This window comes from Vanessa cardui, chromosome W (assembly GCF_905220365.1).
Source record: "Vanessa cardui chromosome W, ilVanCard2.1, whole genome shotgun sequence".
NCBI lineage: Eukaryota > Metazoa > Arthropoda > Insecta > Lepidoptera > Nymphalidae > Vanessa > Vanessa cardui.
The window spans coordinates 4,306,270-4,325,816 of record NC_061153.1 but is presented as its reverse complement, the minus strand read 5'-3'; the positions used below and the strand labels follow the sequence as shown (position 1 = coordinate 4,325,816).

General features: G+C 36.3%; 1 protein-coding gene across 1 annotated transcript; it reads right to left on the bottom strand.

Moving 5' to 3' along the window:
- Positions 1-11,319: 11,319 nt before the first annotated feature.
- On the bottom strand, positions 11,320-18,649 carry LOC124542459 (histone-lysine N-methyltransferase SETMAR-like). The gene is made up of 2 exons (XM_047120406.1): positions 17,695-18,649; positions 11,320-11,372 (listed from the first exon to the last, which is right to left on the bottom strand). Exons 1-2 carry the CDS (start codon positions 18,647-18,649, stop codon positions 11,320-11,322), a joined length of 1,008 nt encoding a protein of 335 aa, XP_046976362.1.
- Between the last annotated feature and the right edge of the window lie 898 nt (positions 18,650-19,547).

Genomic DNA, 19,547 nt, shown 5'->3' with positions numbered 1-19,547 from the left:
CTATTATACGGCGCGGGCCCCAACGCTCAGCGCTGACGATGTCGCGTTCCTCCAGTGGCACCCCAATTTTTTTTGAAATTAAAACTACTATATTGGTTGGATTTTCGCCATTTTTCTCCTCTAAACCCGAGATTTCAATATCATTTAGCAGGTTCTCTTGGTCACGGTCATTCAATTCGGATCGCAATTGGGCAATTGTTTCGGTCGCATTTTTATCGACAATTTCCGAGTGTCGCTCCTGATTAATTTTTTCTAAATTATCTAAGCGTTTCTCGACGCTGTCCACCCGTTTATTAAATTCGGATATAGTCGTACTAAGCCGCGACAGCTCCCTGGTTACCGAAGAAAATTCCAATCGCAACAGCCTTATCTCATGAGCGAGGGACTTTTCAGAGTTATTTTCATCAGCATCTGTGAAATTGTCCTCTGCATTTTCTGTATCTGAGCTGGGAGAGGGATGGCTACTGGCGCTCGCAGGGGTAGTACGCTTCGTTCCTACTTTGCAATTGTTGCACAGTATTTTCTTGGGAATAGTGTCTCCCGGCTTTATATTAACGCACATTCTATGATAAAGCATAGCGCATTTGCTACACTTCACAATGATTGCACTTATTCGTCATAACGCTGCGTTAATATCAACAAGGCAATTATGAATATGGATGCTAGATGGCACTTATAATAATTAATAGTATTTTGTAAAATTATTTTAATTTAATTTAGTTTTATATCGCTATACTTAATTGTAATTGATTCTTAAGTGTCCAGGTTTATTACTATTTTATATGAACTTTTCTGGCTATTAAACACTTTAACCTAGTATTATATTTAATTTAATTGTTAGTGGGTACACGTTAACTTTCCACTGTACGCTAAATTATATTTTTGTATTTGCAGCACTTATCACTTTATTTTAGATATCACTAACACTGTAAATATGTAGTCACAATTTATATAACGTTTTAATAAAACTTTTAAAGATATTTACGTCGTTTTACTATTTTTACTGAACTTAATTGTACATAAACACTGTCAATGACGTTCCGATGACGGACGGAATATCAATTATTGTACCTACACCATAAATATGTATTGAATATATTACACACTAAATACAAATAAATACATTAATATATACATTATCTTTAATATATATAAATTGGAACCAATCTATCACAGGCTGAGCAAAGTTAAGTGAGCAAAGGATACCAAGCAATACATCAAAGTCGACTGAATTAAAGGCATTGCTAAAATCGATTAAAATGAGAATAGTAAACTCTCGTTTGTCCATAGCAAAGCGAATGTCTTCAGTGACTTTAAGCAGTGCGGTGGAAGTACTGTGCCCGGAACGGAAACCGGATTGAAAGGAACTGAGGAGATGATTATGAGTTAGGAATTCTGACAGTTGCTTATGTACAACGTCTTCAAGGATTTTTGATAGGATAGGCAAAATAGAGATGGGACGAAATTATGAAATTGAAGAGGGATTTGATATTTTAGGTAAAGGAATCACATGTGCTAACTTCCAAACTGTTGGAAAGGTATTGGATTCAAAGGAAAAGTTTATAATGTGAGTAATAACAGGGTTTAAAGAGTCAAGGACAGGTATTAACATATCCCGACTAATGTTGTCATTACCAACCGCCATGGACGTGATAGACAGGAAGCTTCTCTTGACTTCGCTCTCTGTGACTGTATGAAAATTAAAAGGAATACAATCAGGCGTGATGGCGTTCGCCATCTTTAACAATGTTTCAGCCTTCGTAGAGGCTGAAATTGTTAAAGGGGGAGTAGAAAAATGTTTATTAAGAGAATTCAAATCAAACGAATGTTGAGAAGATTTTGAGGTTTTGAGATTACCCACGCCTAAAGACTTAAAAAATTTCCACATTTGTGAAGTAGTCAGTTTAACGATGGAGGAGTGGATGAAACGGCGTTCAGCATCTCTACTCTATTGCAGAGATTTCACAATTTTTTGTACGTCGCAATATTGAGGTCAGTAGGATTGCTTTTAGAGACTCTCTTGGCTTTGTCACGTTTTGCCATAATATTTTTATAGTTTGAGTAAGCCAAGGTGCAGGTAGATGTTTTACCTTAATTTTCCTAATTGGAGCGTGCTTGTCATACAATTTTGTTAATGACTCATTAAAATAGGCCACCTTATCGTCAACATTCGTAAACGCATAAATATTACTCCAGTCAATGCCATTGGCGTCATAACATAAATTTGCAATATTTATATTTTTCATATTGCGTCTTAAAATTGTTTTGGTCTTGTGCTTTGAGAAGGAGAGTTTATAGCTAATGAAGAGTAAATCATGGAAGGAGAAAGGAGCTTTAAGCTGACCATGAGCTGACACACTGTGAGGGTTGGAGACAATAATGACTTCAAGAAGAGACGGAGTACAAGTAGGTGAAAAACGAGTTTCTGAGAGAGGAAGAATAGTAAAATTAAAAGAAGGCACGATAGATTTTAAATTTGTCGCTCTGTGATCATTTTTAAGAGACAAGTGTTAAGATCACCCATTATGATCACATGTTCATAAGAAGGTGAAAGTTTCTCAAGAAGGTCTTCAAAGGTGTTAAAATAATTAATATTTAAGGAAGGACAATAGAGGACCCCTAAAAGGAGTTTAGTGTGATGGGAAGAAATTTCTATGAAGAGGTATTCAAGGATGTGAATGTGGGGAAAGGTTTGAGGATTGTTGTATTAACCGAAAGGGTATATTTTTTCGTAAGAAAATGCAAACACCTCCCCCTCTCTGAGAAACTCTGTCATTAAGAATTAGAGTGAAATCCGATAAAGTGTAAAGAGTCGAAGGAAGAGAAGGTTTTAACCAAGACTCAGAAACAAGGATACCGTCGACCTGCACGTTGCTAAATGATGCGAGAAAATCAGAGTAATGTGCCGGAATGCTTTGCGCATTTATATGTACAAAATTAAGACCATTAGAATTGCAGGAAAAGATAGAATTTAATTGTGAATCAACGGTCAAGTCTTCACTATCAAAAGATTGATTATGGCTAGAAACACTACGGAAATCATCAGAGGAGCATGAAAAGAAATCATCATTTATACAAGCGTCACTTAAGTCAGACATATAGATATAAAATAAATATTAATATATAAATATATATATCTTAATCTAAATAAAAGAAATAGCAAAAACAATAAAACGAAATAAAAATACTATTAATCACAAGCGATACAAATAATCTCCCACATTATTTGTCCCTGGCTTAATAAATACATAACAAAAAGAGAAACAAAGAAGAAAAAAAAAGTCTATATCTATGCTACATATCTACAATTATACATATGATGACACAAATATTTTGAAATTCTAAATAGCAGCTACAAAATAAAGATATTAAATATATATATCTATTTTAAAATTTAAAATGCAAAGAAAAAGAAACATAGCTGCTTATTCACCACAAAGATAAAAAATTTCAAGTAGTATATCCGAACGCTAATCTGCTGTCAAGCGTGTTAATGCCAGTTGTCACACGTCAGTGTTTTGACTGTTGTTCAAGTACCTTGTCTTTAAGGTTAAATTATACTGGTTAAAAACAATTTAAAGAATTAGACGAATTTTTAGCCAACCGACTCGTAAATAAGAAAAAATAAGAGTAACATATTATTAATAGGCAGCTTAAAACAAACTACACGGGTGACGTAATGAATGGCAGATAGCAATTATAGAAATATATGAGAAACCTTTACCCGCCGAGATCTTGTCTTCTGGTCCGGCGCACTGGAAACTTGAGGAAACTTTTCGCAAAGATCCTTTAATTCGGCCGATGTAAGGATCTTTTTACGGCTTTTATCTGGAAGCGCCACAATGATTACTCCGTCAGATGTCCAGCAATTTTTCATACCGAAATGTTTCCTAGCAGCAACGAATAATTCTTGCCTAGGCTTAGTCAAAAATTCAGATATAGTAACTCCAGACCCTTTTAGAGATGTTTTAGAGTTCCAAACAAGATTTCTGTGCTTTGTGGCAATAAAACGAACCAGTATTGGTCTTGGTTTTTCCTTCTTTGTACCAAGACGATGGCAGATATCCAGCTGTGTAGAGTCAATAATGGTCAGCTTTAATTGATTGTGCAACACGGATTGAATCTTGCTCTCCACTTGCTCGTCAGTAATCTCCGGCAGACTGTAAAAAAGCAGCACTCTGCTGCGGGAACGAGCTTCCTGCATATCAAAACCCACCGAGAGCAGCTGTAATTGCTGACGAAGCATACTAAGCGTCTTCCAGATTAAATCTTTGAAAGCGGCATAGTCCGAGGTGAGAGAACTGAAGTCTCCAAAGGTAGTGGTCGGTGGTTTAGTGCTTCCTTGTGCTTGTGTTGACAGTGAGAGCATTTTATCAAATTGATTCATGCGGGACTCGAATATTTTAACAATGTCATCCATGTTTTTGCTGAGCTGGTTATGTAAATCCATTGTACTTGTATTAATGTTGAGAATTGATTGTGAACCAGTTAATGTGGGAATTTATATTAACTTTAACACTTCACATATTATTATTTGCAGAAAAATTAAATTTTAATGAAATAAAAACTTAAGAGCAAAAATTTTTGTTGTTGATATTTCAACCTACCCGAAACTTCTTCCGTTATGGTAGAAGAAGAGAGACAAGTAAGAGACGAGTTGCCTCAAGAAATCAAAGCTGCGCGACGTCAAATGGACGAGGCTTTTGAATTCATGAAAGAGAAGAAAGACGATGAATACGAGATGATCGGAAGACTGCTAGCAAGTCAACTAAAAAAAATAAGAAATCCAAACACACGTGACATATTAATGAATGATATTCACAATTTAGTATTTCGCGCATGTATGGCAGATCGACTTGAGCAACAGTCTTCAGTACCTCAGTATTCTACAACCCAGTCTCCACCCCATTCAGCAATCAGTCCATCGCCAAATCCTCCGACATATCAGTCACCTCCAGGTCATTCCACATCCCCGTCTCCGCGCCATCAAGCATTCAGTCCATCGTCAAATCCTCCGACATATCAGTCACCTCCAGGTCACTCCACATCCCCGTCTCCGCGCCATCAAGCATTCAGTCCATCGTCAAATCCTCCGACACATCAGTCACCTCCAGGTCACTCCACATCCCTGTCTCCACGCCATCAAGCATTGAGTCCATCGCCAAATCCTCCAACATACCATTCTCCTCTTGACCACTCCACATTCCTGTCTCCACATCAACAAGCATTCAGATCATCGCCAAATCCTATCCCAACTTACCAGTCGCCTCTATCTCAAGATAATTTACGGTCTGCGCAAATTTGATCACATTTCTGAATATCGACGTCAGTTAAAGTGGCTTCCTATCCGACTTCGCCGGAGCTTGCACATATTATCGCTTCTTTTTAATATATTAAACCATGGTAGCCCTGATTACCTACAAGAGCGTTTTCTGTTTTGTCCTGCTCGTGAACGACCAGTACGCGCTTGTGTGGCGTCGAAACTCTTGAGGTACCATTTTTTAACACTACTTCCTATGGTAACTCATTTTCCGTTGTTGCCGCTCGCCTATGGAACTCTCTTCCAGATAATATTTTCCATAATAATTTTACAATAAGATCGTTTAAAATCAGAGTTAAGCAACACTTCTTTTTTTTCTTTCTTTCCACTTAAGTTTAATTTATTTTATATGTATGTATATATATATATATATATATTATTATTATTATTATATACTCTGTTGGTACATAAATAAATAAATAAATAATTGTCTACCTCCAGATCAGTTATCAATTCAAACTTCCCAAGAAAATTTTCTACAAATACTGCCGCCAACCCGTGCCTCACAAATAGTAATCACAGAGTCCGGTGAAATAAAGATAGTTAAAGATTAAAAGTTATGTGAAATTTATGTTAATTACTCTGAGAAACAAATAAATGAAAGACTAAATACAATTATCATTGTTTTATTTTCCGAAGTATTAAAATAATTAAATCAAAATAATAATAATTAATTTGAGAACTAACTTTAGCTTTTACGATAGAAATGGGTCTTGCATCCCCTGGCTATCATTTTATGTTATTGACATCTCACAAATTATTTGTAGTCCTGAAATATTCTGCGAATTTATCCCTAACCTGGATTGCTTCTAAAGCTGAAACTCTTCATTGACCTGAAAGCGCCTTTGCCATTTCCAATGTCCTTTCTTCAAGTTCCAGGTTTTATTATTTCTCCATTGACAATTGTGTCAGTATAACCCGATGGTGTGTAAATTAGCCGCGATTCAGAACTTTTTTTTCAAAAAGTTATATAATAAAGCACATGCCAATACGACCCTTGAAGCTTCGTTTCGCTGTAGAGCTATGGGTTTTCTAAGTACGCGAAAGCGTGCGGACATAACTCCAAATGCGTTTTCCACGACAATACGAGCAGCAGACAGTTTACGATTAAAGTTTCGTTTCTTACTTCCTTCGGGGTAGTCTCCGGGAAAAGGTTTCATTATGTTGGGGTGCAATGGAAATACATTGTCAGCAACAAAAACGTAAGGCATATTCACATCGCCATCGAATCGAAGAAAGTGGTTCAGGTTGTGGTAAATGTAGAGAATTTGTCTGAAGTTTTTCGAATCAACGCAATCTCTGAATACAACACCGTCGCTGATTCTGCCCTTGTTGCCTACATCGCAAAACATGAAACAAAAATTGCGATCCACTAAGGCCATCAATACAATACTAAACGAATGCTTGTAATTACAATATTCAGAGCCTCTGTCAATTGGTGACACCATAACAACATGTTTACCATCGATTGCTCCCAAAAAATATGGGAATGTATCTCTAAAATCAAATTCCTTTTGCAGCCATTTGTTTTCATTCTCAGGTAACCTGATCATGTCCTTCAATACAAATATGAGAGCAGCACAACATTCCCTTATAGTATTTGAAACCACTTGGTGAGATATCTTGAACAAATAATGTAAGTTTCTGTAGCTATCTCCTGTAGCTAAATATCGTAAAGTAACTGCTAGTCGAACTTTGGCGGGTATTGTGAGACGAAATTTAATTTTTGTTTTTCTATCATAGGTCCGACTCTGCTTAATATCAATTCGAAATCAGATGCTGACATTCGAACGAATCCCTGGAATTGATTGCTTGGTTCAGCTAGTAGACCGGAGAATATTTCCTCCATAGAGTTGCTGCAAGTCACGTCGTTGGAGTGACAGCTGATTTTGTGGCTCTAATAGTTTTAAATTAAATAAAAAACAAAGACACTATTAAACAGTTTTATTATACTAAATAATTGTGTGTGTGACAATATTCCGTGAGTGAACTATAGTGGGAAGACCTTTCTAGTGTTTATTAACAGAAATATCATTAAAATATCTCTGAACGGTCTGTTACAATATACCCACGTAACTTTGACGTGAAAGAAAAAATTTAGATTTTAGCTAATTTTTTTATCAGTGTCTTAAATAGTGATTTTCTTAAATTAGTGACTATAATTCTTAGTGTTAATACACATAATTTTATTTTATTCATAAATTAAAAAAACATTTTTACAACGCCATCTAACGCCCTCCTTTAACACTGCGTAGTGCCTCATTCATATCGATAATGGGAAATAAGTGGAAGCACTGTAGTAAATTTCTTGCGACCACAGATGGCGTAAAATGCGCAAAATGTGCCTCAAGATATCATCGGGTCTGCCTAAATATCGGCCCAGATACAAGAATAGCCGGCAAATGGATGTGCCGGGAGTGTAAAGGGAGTCCTAAACTATGTACCCCTGTTCAGGCCTCCTCCCCTCACTCTCAGGATACTGCTGATGATACCTTCGCCGATGCACATGTAGGCGAGGACCTGTCGGCAACACTTTTGAAAGAGATTCGTCTGCTGCTAAGAGAAGTGGCATCTGTTTCTCAAGAAATGTCATTCTTTAGAGAAGAAGTGTCGCGATTAAACTCCAATATGACCGAATTTAATAATCGTTTAACATCAGTCGAAGAGAGGATTTCCGCTATGGAATCGCAAGAGGCGGCCGATCAAAGCCAAGCCGAGGAGAGAAACAAAGCGGAAATTTCGCGATTACGTATGGAGTTTAATGAGAGGGAACAGGATCACTTTGTCACGGATCTCGAATTGGCTTGCGTCCCTGAAAAGCCTGGAGAGAACACGCACAGCATCATAATATTATGTGCGAAAAAAGTCGGTCTTGATCTTAGCGATCAAGACATAGTGAGTGCAGAGCGTACGGGGCAGCGACGTTCCGCGGCGGCTGACGGCGAGCGAGTGCGACCGCGTCATATGTGCGGCTGGCACGCCGCTCACCGCGCGACGAGCTGCTGCGAGCGGCGCGGTGTTGATACGTCGATGGGGAGCTGCGACGTTATTATTTCAATGAGCGACTCACTCCTCTCAATCGCTACCTATTTTTTAAGGCGCGAGAGGAAGGAAATAGAAAGGGATGGCGATTCATCTGGACGAGAGGGGGTAAAATTTATATACGGCGTAGTACGGATACACCTGTATATCGCATCCGAGCGGAAACAGATATTCAAAAGTTTTTTTGCATAAGCAAAGATTAGATTATTTACTGCTTTACGTTAATATTGAATGTTCACATGTTATTGTTAAATACTTTACTTTTTGTTATTACTGTCCTTTTATTCTTAATTTTACCATTGATTTTAAATTACTCGAGTCGTTAAAATTTAAATGAAACGTGGCTTAGAGAAGGTGAGGAGGGAGGAGCACCACATATCCCAGGATATCGACTACGCCACAAGCCGCGCCCTGCTGCAGTGCGTGGCCGTGGTGGTGATGTGGGCTTTTACATTAGAAGAGGAATTTCGGCGCGTACTCTTATCCATCCGATAATTTCCTCGGACATAGAACAAATGTGGCTGAGGGTGAGCGTTGGTGGGAAGAAGCTAATTATCGGAACTGCTTATCGACCTCCGTGGCTAAATCCACGTACTTTTTTTGATGGGCTTACGGAGACGTTCTCTACACTTTGTGATTATGATCATATATTGTTGATGGGTGACTTTAATATTAACTTTCTCGACACCAACAATTATTGTACACGTTTATTAATTGGTTTTTTAACGTTCTCCAATCTCAACCAAATTATTAAAGACCCCACCCACTTTACTTCACACAGTGAGACTCTGATAGATTTAGTTTGTGTGGATGGTAATACTACTCAAGTTCGGGTAGACTATATTCTTGAGCTTAGCAGCCATGCCTTCTTATCTTTCGATTATAATATTCGAAAGGAGAAGCCTAAACCATTGCTCAAATTCTATAGAAAAATTAACAACATTACTGAGAATGACCTCAAAGATTACTTAACTAATTTTAATCTACAATTTGAAAACATATACGATGAAAACAGTCTAGTTAGCGAATTTAACAGTAGTATATTATCTGTATTCGATACCTTAGCCCCCCTAATTTGCGGTTATTTTAAAGAACATCAATACCCATGGATTACTTATAATATCAATAACATGATCCGTACTCGCGATGAGGCACATACAAGAGCTCGGGCTTCTCGCAATGACATTCACATATCCTTCTATAAGGATTTAAAATCTGAAGTTGAAATGGCAATCCACAGAGAGAAGAGTGCCTACTTTACTCACTTCATAAATAATAATACAAAGAGGCCGAAGTACATGTGGAAGCATCTAAAAAACATTTTTAACTATAAGAAAAAACGGGATTGTTTTCTACCTGATCACCTATCGGATCCGAATTTACTTAATCATTTTTTCCTTGACTTACCCGGTAATAATGATGTGAAACTATCGGATCTTAATTTCTATACAAGTAACAGATATTGTTCTAGTAGCTTTGCCTTAAATCAGGTAGACGACATAACTGTATTAAAAACATTACGGGGCATTAAATCAAAGGCTATAGGATCCGATGGTATCTCAATGGATATGATTTCTAGTGGTTTACCGTTTATTTCTGAAACGATTGTAAATATAGTTAATACTTCCATTCGGACATCCACTTTTCCTTATTTATGGAAAAATGCAATCGTGAAACCTATACCAAAAATTGATAACCCCATAAATATAAGCGATTTTCGACCAATTAGTATTTTGCCTTCATTATCAAAAGTCCTAGAAAAAATAGTGTGTTTTCAACTTACAGACTATTTAGAAGCTAATGAAATACTTCCTTGTGTTCAGTCTGGGTTTAGGAAGGGTAGAAGTACATTTACCGCTCTAGCTAATATAGTTGACGATGTTCTAAGAGCGCAAGACGCTGGGGAAGGTACCATATTAGTGCTCCTCGATTTTTCACGTGCCTTCGATACTATTAATTTGGCGTTATTACTGTCTAAATTACACTACTACGGTTTTAGTGTAGATACTATTAGGTGGTTCGATAGCTATCTCAACAACAGATCTCAGGTTGTAGAAGTTACTCGAGAGGATGGATCTAAATGCGTATCTGGAAGCAGTACAATTACAAGAGGGGTACCACAGGGATCTATCCTCGGACCTGTTCTCTTTTCGCTATATTGTGCTGACATAGTTAATTCGATACATTTCTGCAATTATCATATTTACGCCGACGATATTCAGTTATATTTATCTTTTAAACCCACAGATTTAAATATAGCGCTAAACAAGCTTAACGAAGACTTAAAGAGAATACTACATGGTCCAACTCAAACAGTCTGATCTTAAACCCAAGGAAAACTAAATACATGTTCTTGGGCACGCCAACTCAGATACACAAGATAACATCATTATCCCCAAATATAAAATTGCAAAACATTCAGGTTGAGCGAGTCAGCGAAACTAGAAATCTGGGAGTCTTTATGGTCGAAATAATATGAAAGAATATGGACGATTTGATCAGCACATTATACAAATTGTTCGAAATTGCTTGTATCGGTTAAAATTACTATATCAAATTCGTAAATACTTGAAACCTCACGTGAGAATAAACCTATGCGAGGCACTTGTTCTTTCGAAATTAAATTATGCCGATATCGTAACGGGCCCGAGGTTACTAATGCGTACTAAAAATCTTATTCAAAAGGTTCAAAATGCCTGTGCTCGATATTGTTTCAACGTTCCACCACGCTGACACGTCACGCCGTATTTGAACTCTGTCAAAATGTTAAAAAATGGACTATTGCAGACAGTTACATTTCGCGACTTTATTGTTCAGCATAGTAAAATACAAAATGCCTCCGTATCTATACCACAAACTCAAATGGGCCTGTGAGCAGAGACTAACCCATGAAACACGAGCCTCATCTTACTCGTTGTCCATGCCGCCATATAAGACTGCTGCTTTTCGTGGTAGTTTCATTTACACTGCGACAAAGTGCTGGAATAACCTGCCGCCACCTCTTCGAAACCTGAAAACAGTAAATATCTTTAGAAAAAAATTTAAAATGAATTTAATAGATTTACAATTACATTCTTAACAAACAATTACATATTGGTTTTTATTTTTCGCACGTTTGTTCTTGTGTAAAATTACTTTAAATACTTACCTACTTGATTTGGCCTTTTGGCAAGGTGGCGGTGCGTTTGTACTCTCAGCATATCGTGTTTTGTCACACGTGTTGATTGCTCGATGTAATCTTTGGGTTGTTTGAAACCCCCAATCTAAAAATGGAATATGTAAAGAGTCATATATAATTTAATGTTATAATATCCACTGTTGGCAGCGAATAGCGCGTATTTAATTAAAATGACAACTATCTTTTATTCTACATTCTATAATTCGGGATTAACATATTTATTATTGACTTACCCCCTGTAGCATTTATCATATATTTATCATTTATCAAATATAGGTAATTTTATGTAGCACACACTATTACATTTACACACAGTAACACTCGGTACACAACTTATAATTTAATAACTTTAAGTACATTAATATTATTTCTTTATACATATATTAACTTGTGGACGTTTATCAGCGTACGATCAAGTGAGCGTCTAGACTATAACTAGGGCGTTCACTTCCATTGAAATAGAACCACATATATGTTTATTTATAATTAGTTACTTTATCAATATCGTGTTAACGTCTTACTAATATTTTATACTAAAATAAAACAGAACACAACACATTTTTTACATTAATACATTTTAACTTAACACAATGAACATTACAATTAGTACAATGATCTTACCTTAAATTACTTTCGCCATCAAAACCTCAAACGAACTGAGAGTAAATCTATTCACACAGTGCTTATAAAATCTTTAGCCCTTCTTACATTTACAATTTATTGGACTACCCGCCTTGCTGATTTTATTCATATTTTAATAAAAATAGTCAAATCATAATCATATTTATGGGCAGTACATATTATTCATTTTTAAATAGCTAACAATCGATATCTACGACGTGACGTACGTAGCCGCTGGCGACCACAGAATACCAGCGTTGAAGCTCATTTAACAATGGTTTCAACACAAGCTGAGTGGTTTACCAATTTAGGCATCACATTCTTTCCTGTTTTTTGTCATTTTGTATATTTTTTTTTTATTTTATTTTATGATTTGTATAATGTGTATTTTATCGCCAATAATGGGCATTAACGTTGACCATTCAAGAGTAGCCACAGAAAAATAATCCTTAAGCATGATCCGATAAGAAACACCGTTCACAGTAATGGGTTGCCCTCGACGATTTTCAAAAAAATAGGGCCCGATTATTCCATTGCTTGACAGTGCACACCAAACCGTTACTTTGGGACTGAGAAGTGACTGTTGATTGAAAAACTGTTGTTGAGTGAAACGTGGATTCTGCTCTTTAGGTGCCCAGTATCGGCAATTCTGTCAGTTAACACTTCCATTCAAGTGAAAATTGGCTTCGTCACTCCAAAAGATTGTGTTCACTGTATGAAATCGTTGCAACATTGTTTGGCAGATACTTTTACGCAAATTGTAATCATTGTCATGTGGCTTAAATGCTTGCACAAATTGAATTTTGAAGGGGTGAAAGTGGAGATCTTTTTTCAATATTTCGTGCACCACCGATTTGGAAGCCCTAGAGCAGCCGCTTTAGGGCTACCAAATTGAAGGTAAGTTATCACTACCAGAGCCTTTTTGGATATCCAGAGATGTTAACAATTTTAAGACTTCCTCTTCAGACAGAGTGAGAGAGTGGTAGGTATCGTCTGCCACTGAGGCTATTTCGGGTAATAATAAGTTGTCGTAATTAAGTGCACTTTTAATAAAGACGTTCTTGAAGAAATCGCTATAACCAGAACATATTCTTTTTTCGCCATTGTAAATTTGATTGCCAAAACGTAAGGAACGTGGATAAGGGCTTTGATTTTTACGTTTGGATAGAATATGTTTGTGAAGAAGCTTGAGTGAGTTTTTAATGCCTTCTTGAATTCCAATAATGTGGGACTCATAGCATTCAGCTTGAATACGTTTTTGTCTGTCACGAAGCAATTTAAATTCCTTAAGTAAATAAATACTCGAGTGGATTATGATGCATCTTCCATTTGCGATGTGCGGTATATTTTTCTTTAGTTATAGAAATCAACGCTTTAGAATCACAAAATAAATAAATAAATGTTTTTTTTTTAGAGTTTATATTTTATTTCTCACTAGACAAGAAATAGCAGTTACTTTACTTTATTTTACTTTAACCATATAATTCCAAGCACACTTAAATTACTTAGATCTGAGTGAAACTTACAGCACAATACCATATTGCCGTTTTTATTATTAATATGATATAAAAAAAAATCAACTTCTAATTTTTCAGTTTCAGTAAGAATGGATCAGTAAGAAGATATGTCCATTAATACAAATTGCGAAATTTGACGGAACCTATTTTCGCTGGCTTGAGTTTCGTGATACTTTTAGATCTCTTATTCATTACAACGAAAAAATCCTACCTATTTATAAGTTTTATTATTTAAACTAATATTTAGAGGGTGAAGCCGCTCGTGTTATTTCTAACTTGGAAGTCTCTGAAATAAACTACAACAAGGCGTGGAATCTGCTGTGCGAGCGGTACGACAATAAGATACAGTTAATAAATAACCACCTAAATGCTTTGTTCAATATTGAGCCGTTAAGTAGGGAATCCGAACAGTCATTACGATCTTTGATTGATCACGTCAGTAAAAATTTACGTGCGTGAGCAAGTTTAGGCCAACCCACAGATCAGTGGGATACGTTAATCATTCATTTAGTTAGTTCAAAGTTAGATAACCACACAAGTATGAAGAGGGAGGAGCATCGCAATATTCTAAGCGATATGCCAACCTTAGATCAATTCCATAGGTTTCTCAAGGACTGTGCTGATGTACTAGAATCATTTAAACATAACAAGCACATTTCTACTAGTACGTAATCGTCTAGCAATAGTAATAATTTTAAGATTACGAGACATCAAAAACCGTTTTCGTGCACTTCTAATTTAGGTATCAATCAAACAAATAAAAATCGTACTCGTTGCTTGTATTTTTAGCGAAAACACCTGAGTTGAGAATTGCTTATATTAAGCTGTGTACAAATTGTCTCCGTTCAGGTCATAATACACATCAGTGCACCTCAGGGTCATGTCGCGAAAGCAAGGGACGTCACAACACGTTGTTACACAAAACTAGTAACGATTCTTTGTCACCACATTTAAATAAAAATTCGTCTTCTCAGACAGCAGAAAACGAACTAAGCGTCAAATTTTCTAGACAACCTTTTACGCATGTCATGTTGTCAACAGCCATGATTGAAGTCATGAATCCAGTCAATTCGAAAACTGAAACTATACGTGCTCTGTAAGACAGTGGCAGTCAATCTAGCTTTTTAACTCAATCTTTAAAAAATAGATTAGGGTTGGAATCCATACCCACGAATCTTAATATTGTAGGCATAGGGAACGTAGCTAGTAATCATATTAACGAGCGGTGTCAAGTAAAATTTAATTCACTACAAAGTGACTATATTTTTTTTTCACGTGTTTTATCATGCCTGAACTAACGGGTAATCTTCCTAAGTCTTACATAGACTACAGACAATTTAATTTGCCTCCACATTTTAAACTAGCTGATCCTAATTTCTATACTCCAGTGCCTATTGATGCATTAATAGGTGCCGATTTATTTGGGAGATTATAGGGAGGAAACAAAAATCATTAGGCGTAAATATACCATTTTTACGCAGTTCACGGTTCGAATGGATAGTATCTGGTCCTATTTTATTGAACTGTGATTCAAATTCAATTAATTGCAATTTTATGTCGAAGCTATCTCTAAACAAACAGTTACATGACCAAATGAGTAGGTTTTGGGACCTCGAAGAATTACCTCAAAGATAATTATTGAGTGATACTGAGAAGGCTTGTGAGCAGCACTTTATGACTCACACCATCCGCTGAGAATCCTGTAGGTTTTATGTTGATCTGCCTCTCAAGGATTCACCAGATATCTTAGGTAATTCATACGATCTCGCGAAGAAAAGGTTCCTTAATCTCGAAAGGCGGTTAAGGAAAAGTCCTGAATTAAAGCAAGCGTACTCGTGCTTTATAAAAGAGTACCTACATTTAAGACACTGTTCGGAGCTATCGGACAACACGTCAGCCGGTCATTTTTTATGTCATCACGCTGTGCTTAGGGAGAACAGTGAATCAACTAAGCTACGCGTTGTCTTTGACGCATCAGCGCCAACCAACCAATAAATGATCTCCAGTTGATAGGACCCACGATTCAAGACTCACTTTTAGAATAGAATAGAATAGAAAACGTTTTATTCAGGAACACACACATTTACAAATTAAAGAAATACAAAACATAAAAATAAAAAAAAATAGTAACAAATTTTAACAGGAAAAACAAATGTAACATGCAATTATTAAATAAAAAATATACCTACAACAATGAAGAGAAAAGGAAGAAAAAAAAACATGACTATAAAAAAAAATAACGAGAATTAATGGTGCAATGTCCCCGAAAAGGAATGTCCCTCAGTTATTGTTGGAATTTTGCTCAAAAACTGGTTTTCAGTGACATCCGTTTCTTTTTTTTTTTTTTCTACAGTAGGCAGCAAGCTTTTAGTACACAAAAACTATATGAAAAAAAAATAAGGGAAAACATCTGCAAAGGTAAATAAAATATTTATATTTAAATATACAACAACAACAACAGCCTGTAAATTCCCACTGCTGGGCTAAAGGCCTCCTCTCCCTTTGAGGGTAAGGTTTGGAACATATTCCACCTAGCTGTTCCAATGCGGGTTGGTGGAATTCACATGTGGCAGAATTTCTATGAAATTTGTCACATGCAGGTTTCCTCACGATGTTTTCCTTCACCGCTGAGCACGAGATGAATTATAAAGACAAATTAAGCACATGAATCAGCGGTGCTTGGCTGGGATTGAACCCGCAATCATCGGTTAAGATGCACGCGTTCTAACCACTGGGCCATCTCGACTATTTAAATATACATAATTATAAAACTATACAAAACCTGATACATATACTTATAAAATACAGATCTGAATTTTTTTTTTTTATTTTATATATACGCATAGCTTAATATTTTCTTTAGGCGCAATAAATAGGCGTATAAAATCATGTTAGCGTCTTCCCAGAACCCGGTGGGACGAGTTGCGGGGCGAGAGGGGTGGTCCGTCAGGCGCTCACGCCTCACCTCACACAATTCGCACCTTCAGGATGGCATGACTGCCATTACGCAACGCACGACCGTTAATTTGTGTATTTAAAATCACATTATTGTTTTACTTTAATTATCAAACCCCATCAATAGAAAAAAACGAATAAAGACTAAAACGTTAACTAAAATAATAAAAAACAAAAACAAACGCAACTACAGTACCTACAGCACAGTATGGTTTGACTGGATACCATCACCACCAGTATACCAGTATACTTACACTTATCTATAGATACATTATTCTTTCTAAATAAAAATATTATAATAATATAAAGTCATACATATAAGAAGGAAAGAAAGTGTTACTCAATGGAGAGTGTTACTAGGTATGCCAAATCACTTGAATTTTCTCAGTAAAGCTTGTATGTATACAAATACACTAGTTTTTTTTTTAGTCAAAAATACCTAATAGTTTTGATTTTATAGGCATTCAAAGTTTCGAAAAATATCCAGTCCCGCTTAAAGCCGCGCGAGTGCTGTGCCGTCATTTCACAACACGCCGCGCAAGAAGCGTACCGCTTATTATCACTTTTTATCATAACTCTGTTCCCTATCGAGATACGAATTTTTTTATGGAATACTTGTTTTGCTTTTTGTACGATCTACACTTAAGATCCTATACATTTTTCATGTATCTATAATCGTTATCGAGATTTTGATAAAAAATACACGAATTTTGGCAGGAAAAAATAGTTTTTCGCTATTAAAATCTAAATAAACTTTATTCGGTAGGCTTTTACAAGCACTTTTGAATCGTCATTTAATAATTAATTGAAGCTACCACCGGTTCGGAAAGTAGATTCTACCGAGAAGAACCGGCAAGAAACTCAGTAGCTCTTTTTCAACATTTAAAAAATACAATCATACGAGTAGTGATCCAAAAATAATGATAATTGATAATAAACAATGTGAATAATGTTATTAAAAAATATATATTTTTCAACATAGTCTCCTAATAAGTCAATACACTTAGTCCATCTTTTTTCTAAGCCAAGAATTCCTTTCAAAAAAAAATCTTCACTCTGACTCTCCAAAAATTCTTCAACTGCAGCCATCACTTCGCTATTGTCTTCAAATTTCTTGCCTCGCAGGTGTTCTTTGAGCCGAGGAAAGAGATAGAAGTCACTGGGAGCCAAATCTGGGGAATAGGGTGGGTATTCGAGTATTTCGAACCCGGATTCTTGGATGGCAGTCATCGCAACTGCGGCTTTGTGAGACGGAGCGTTGTCTTGATGGAACAACACACCTGCTCGCAGTTTGCCACGACTTTTTTGTTTGATGGCCTCCCGCCATCTTCTTATTTGGTCTGCATAATAAGAGCCCGTAATAGTGGCCCCCTTTTCCAAGTACTCCACCATAATAATTCCTTCAGCGTCCAAAAAAACAGACGCCATAACTTTCCCCGCCGAACTCGATACTTTGAATTTCTTCGGCGTCGGTGATGAGGCTCGCTTCCATGTCATAGACTGTTGCTCGGTTTCAGGATCAAAGTGGTGGATCCAGGTCTCGTCCATAGTCACAAAACGTAACAAAAAAATGTCTTTATCGCATTGAAACTTCTCGAGATTCGCCCTAGAAATGTCGACTCGTTTGTTTTTCTGCTCGTCGGTTAACATTCTCGGCACCCAGCGCGCAGACACCTTGTTCATATGCAATTCATTCGCCAAGATTCTTTGAATGCTACCATATGAAAGCCCTGTGATCTCAGCTACATGCCTGATGGTCACTCTTCGATCTGCCAATACGATATCTTCGACTTTTTTGACGTTGTCTTCAGTAAGGGACGTGGATGGGCGTCCTTCGCGATGTTCATCTTCTGTGGATGTTCTACCCAACTTAAATTCTTTGGCCCAGCGCGCAACTGTGGAATATGGAGGAGCAGATTCCCCTAATGTTTCCATCAAGTCGCAGTGTATGTCTTTGGTACACATTTTCTTCAAACAAAGGTACTTTATGACAGCTCTTATCTCGTTTTTCTCCATATTGATGAATTATTGTCGACAGTCGCTATTCAAATGATTGTATCTCCAAGGAATGATGACCTATTTATATGATTTTTTTATCCTGAATTAGTGGGTATATAAAGCAACTAAACAATTTTTTTTAGACTTTTATGAAGTCTAGAAATACCCTCTTATCATTACTTTTGGATCACCCCTCGTATTAGTTAAATACAATTATATATGTATGTAATGTATCCTGCCTGGAAATAGGTATTAATTTCAAGCTTTTTTATCATCTACAAAATCTTGTATTGAATAATATGCCTTTTTTATCAAAGTATTTTTTATAAACGAAACGGCAAAGTTACCCTTTTTGTCGTAATAGGTATCGAAAAATTACTGTAATGAAAATTATAGTGTGTTCCGTCCTACAAATTCGTAATAATTACATAAAATAATAATAGACAATTTGACAATGCGAAAAAATTATTGTAATCAGTGTATATTATGAGTTTAAAAATGGTTATTTACCAACGAAAGTTAAAAATAATACTTAATTTATTCAAAAATCCATAAATAAAAATTCAAATTTTCAAACGTTTGTCACGTGACTCAAAACGCTCCTAATTGGCCGGGCTTATGATGAAGTCACTTTCTTGTAAACTGCTTTTCTACTATATGTACCACAGATTAAAATACAGGAAAGTGACGTCACCGACCCCATTGCAGCGCCATATTTTCCAAGAAGCGTCTTTGCGCGCTATTTAAATATGGAATTTTTAATATGATGTTTTTCGGCAAATATGTACTAGAAATAAAAAACCCAACTTTTACTGGTTTACTTAACTTCTACTAAATAATATAAAATGGATTTTAAAAACCAATCAAATAGCCTATTACACGTGGTCTCTTATTCACTAATAGAAAATTGACATTA

What these genes read in the sequence shown, in the direction of transcription:
- LOC124542459 (XM_047120406.1), bottom strand. Translation starts at nt 18,649, where the DNA reads ATGGAGAAAAACGAGATAAGAGCTGTCATAAAGTACCTTTGTTTGAAG. An exon ending in AGTTGAAGAATTTTTGGAGA is followed by an intron (nt 11,373 to 17,694) that starts GTCAGAGTGAAG and finishes TACTGTTTTCAG; the next exon opens with GTTTCGAAGAGGTGGCGGCA.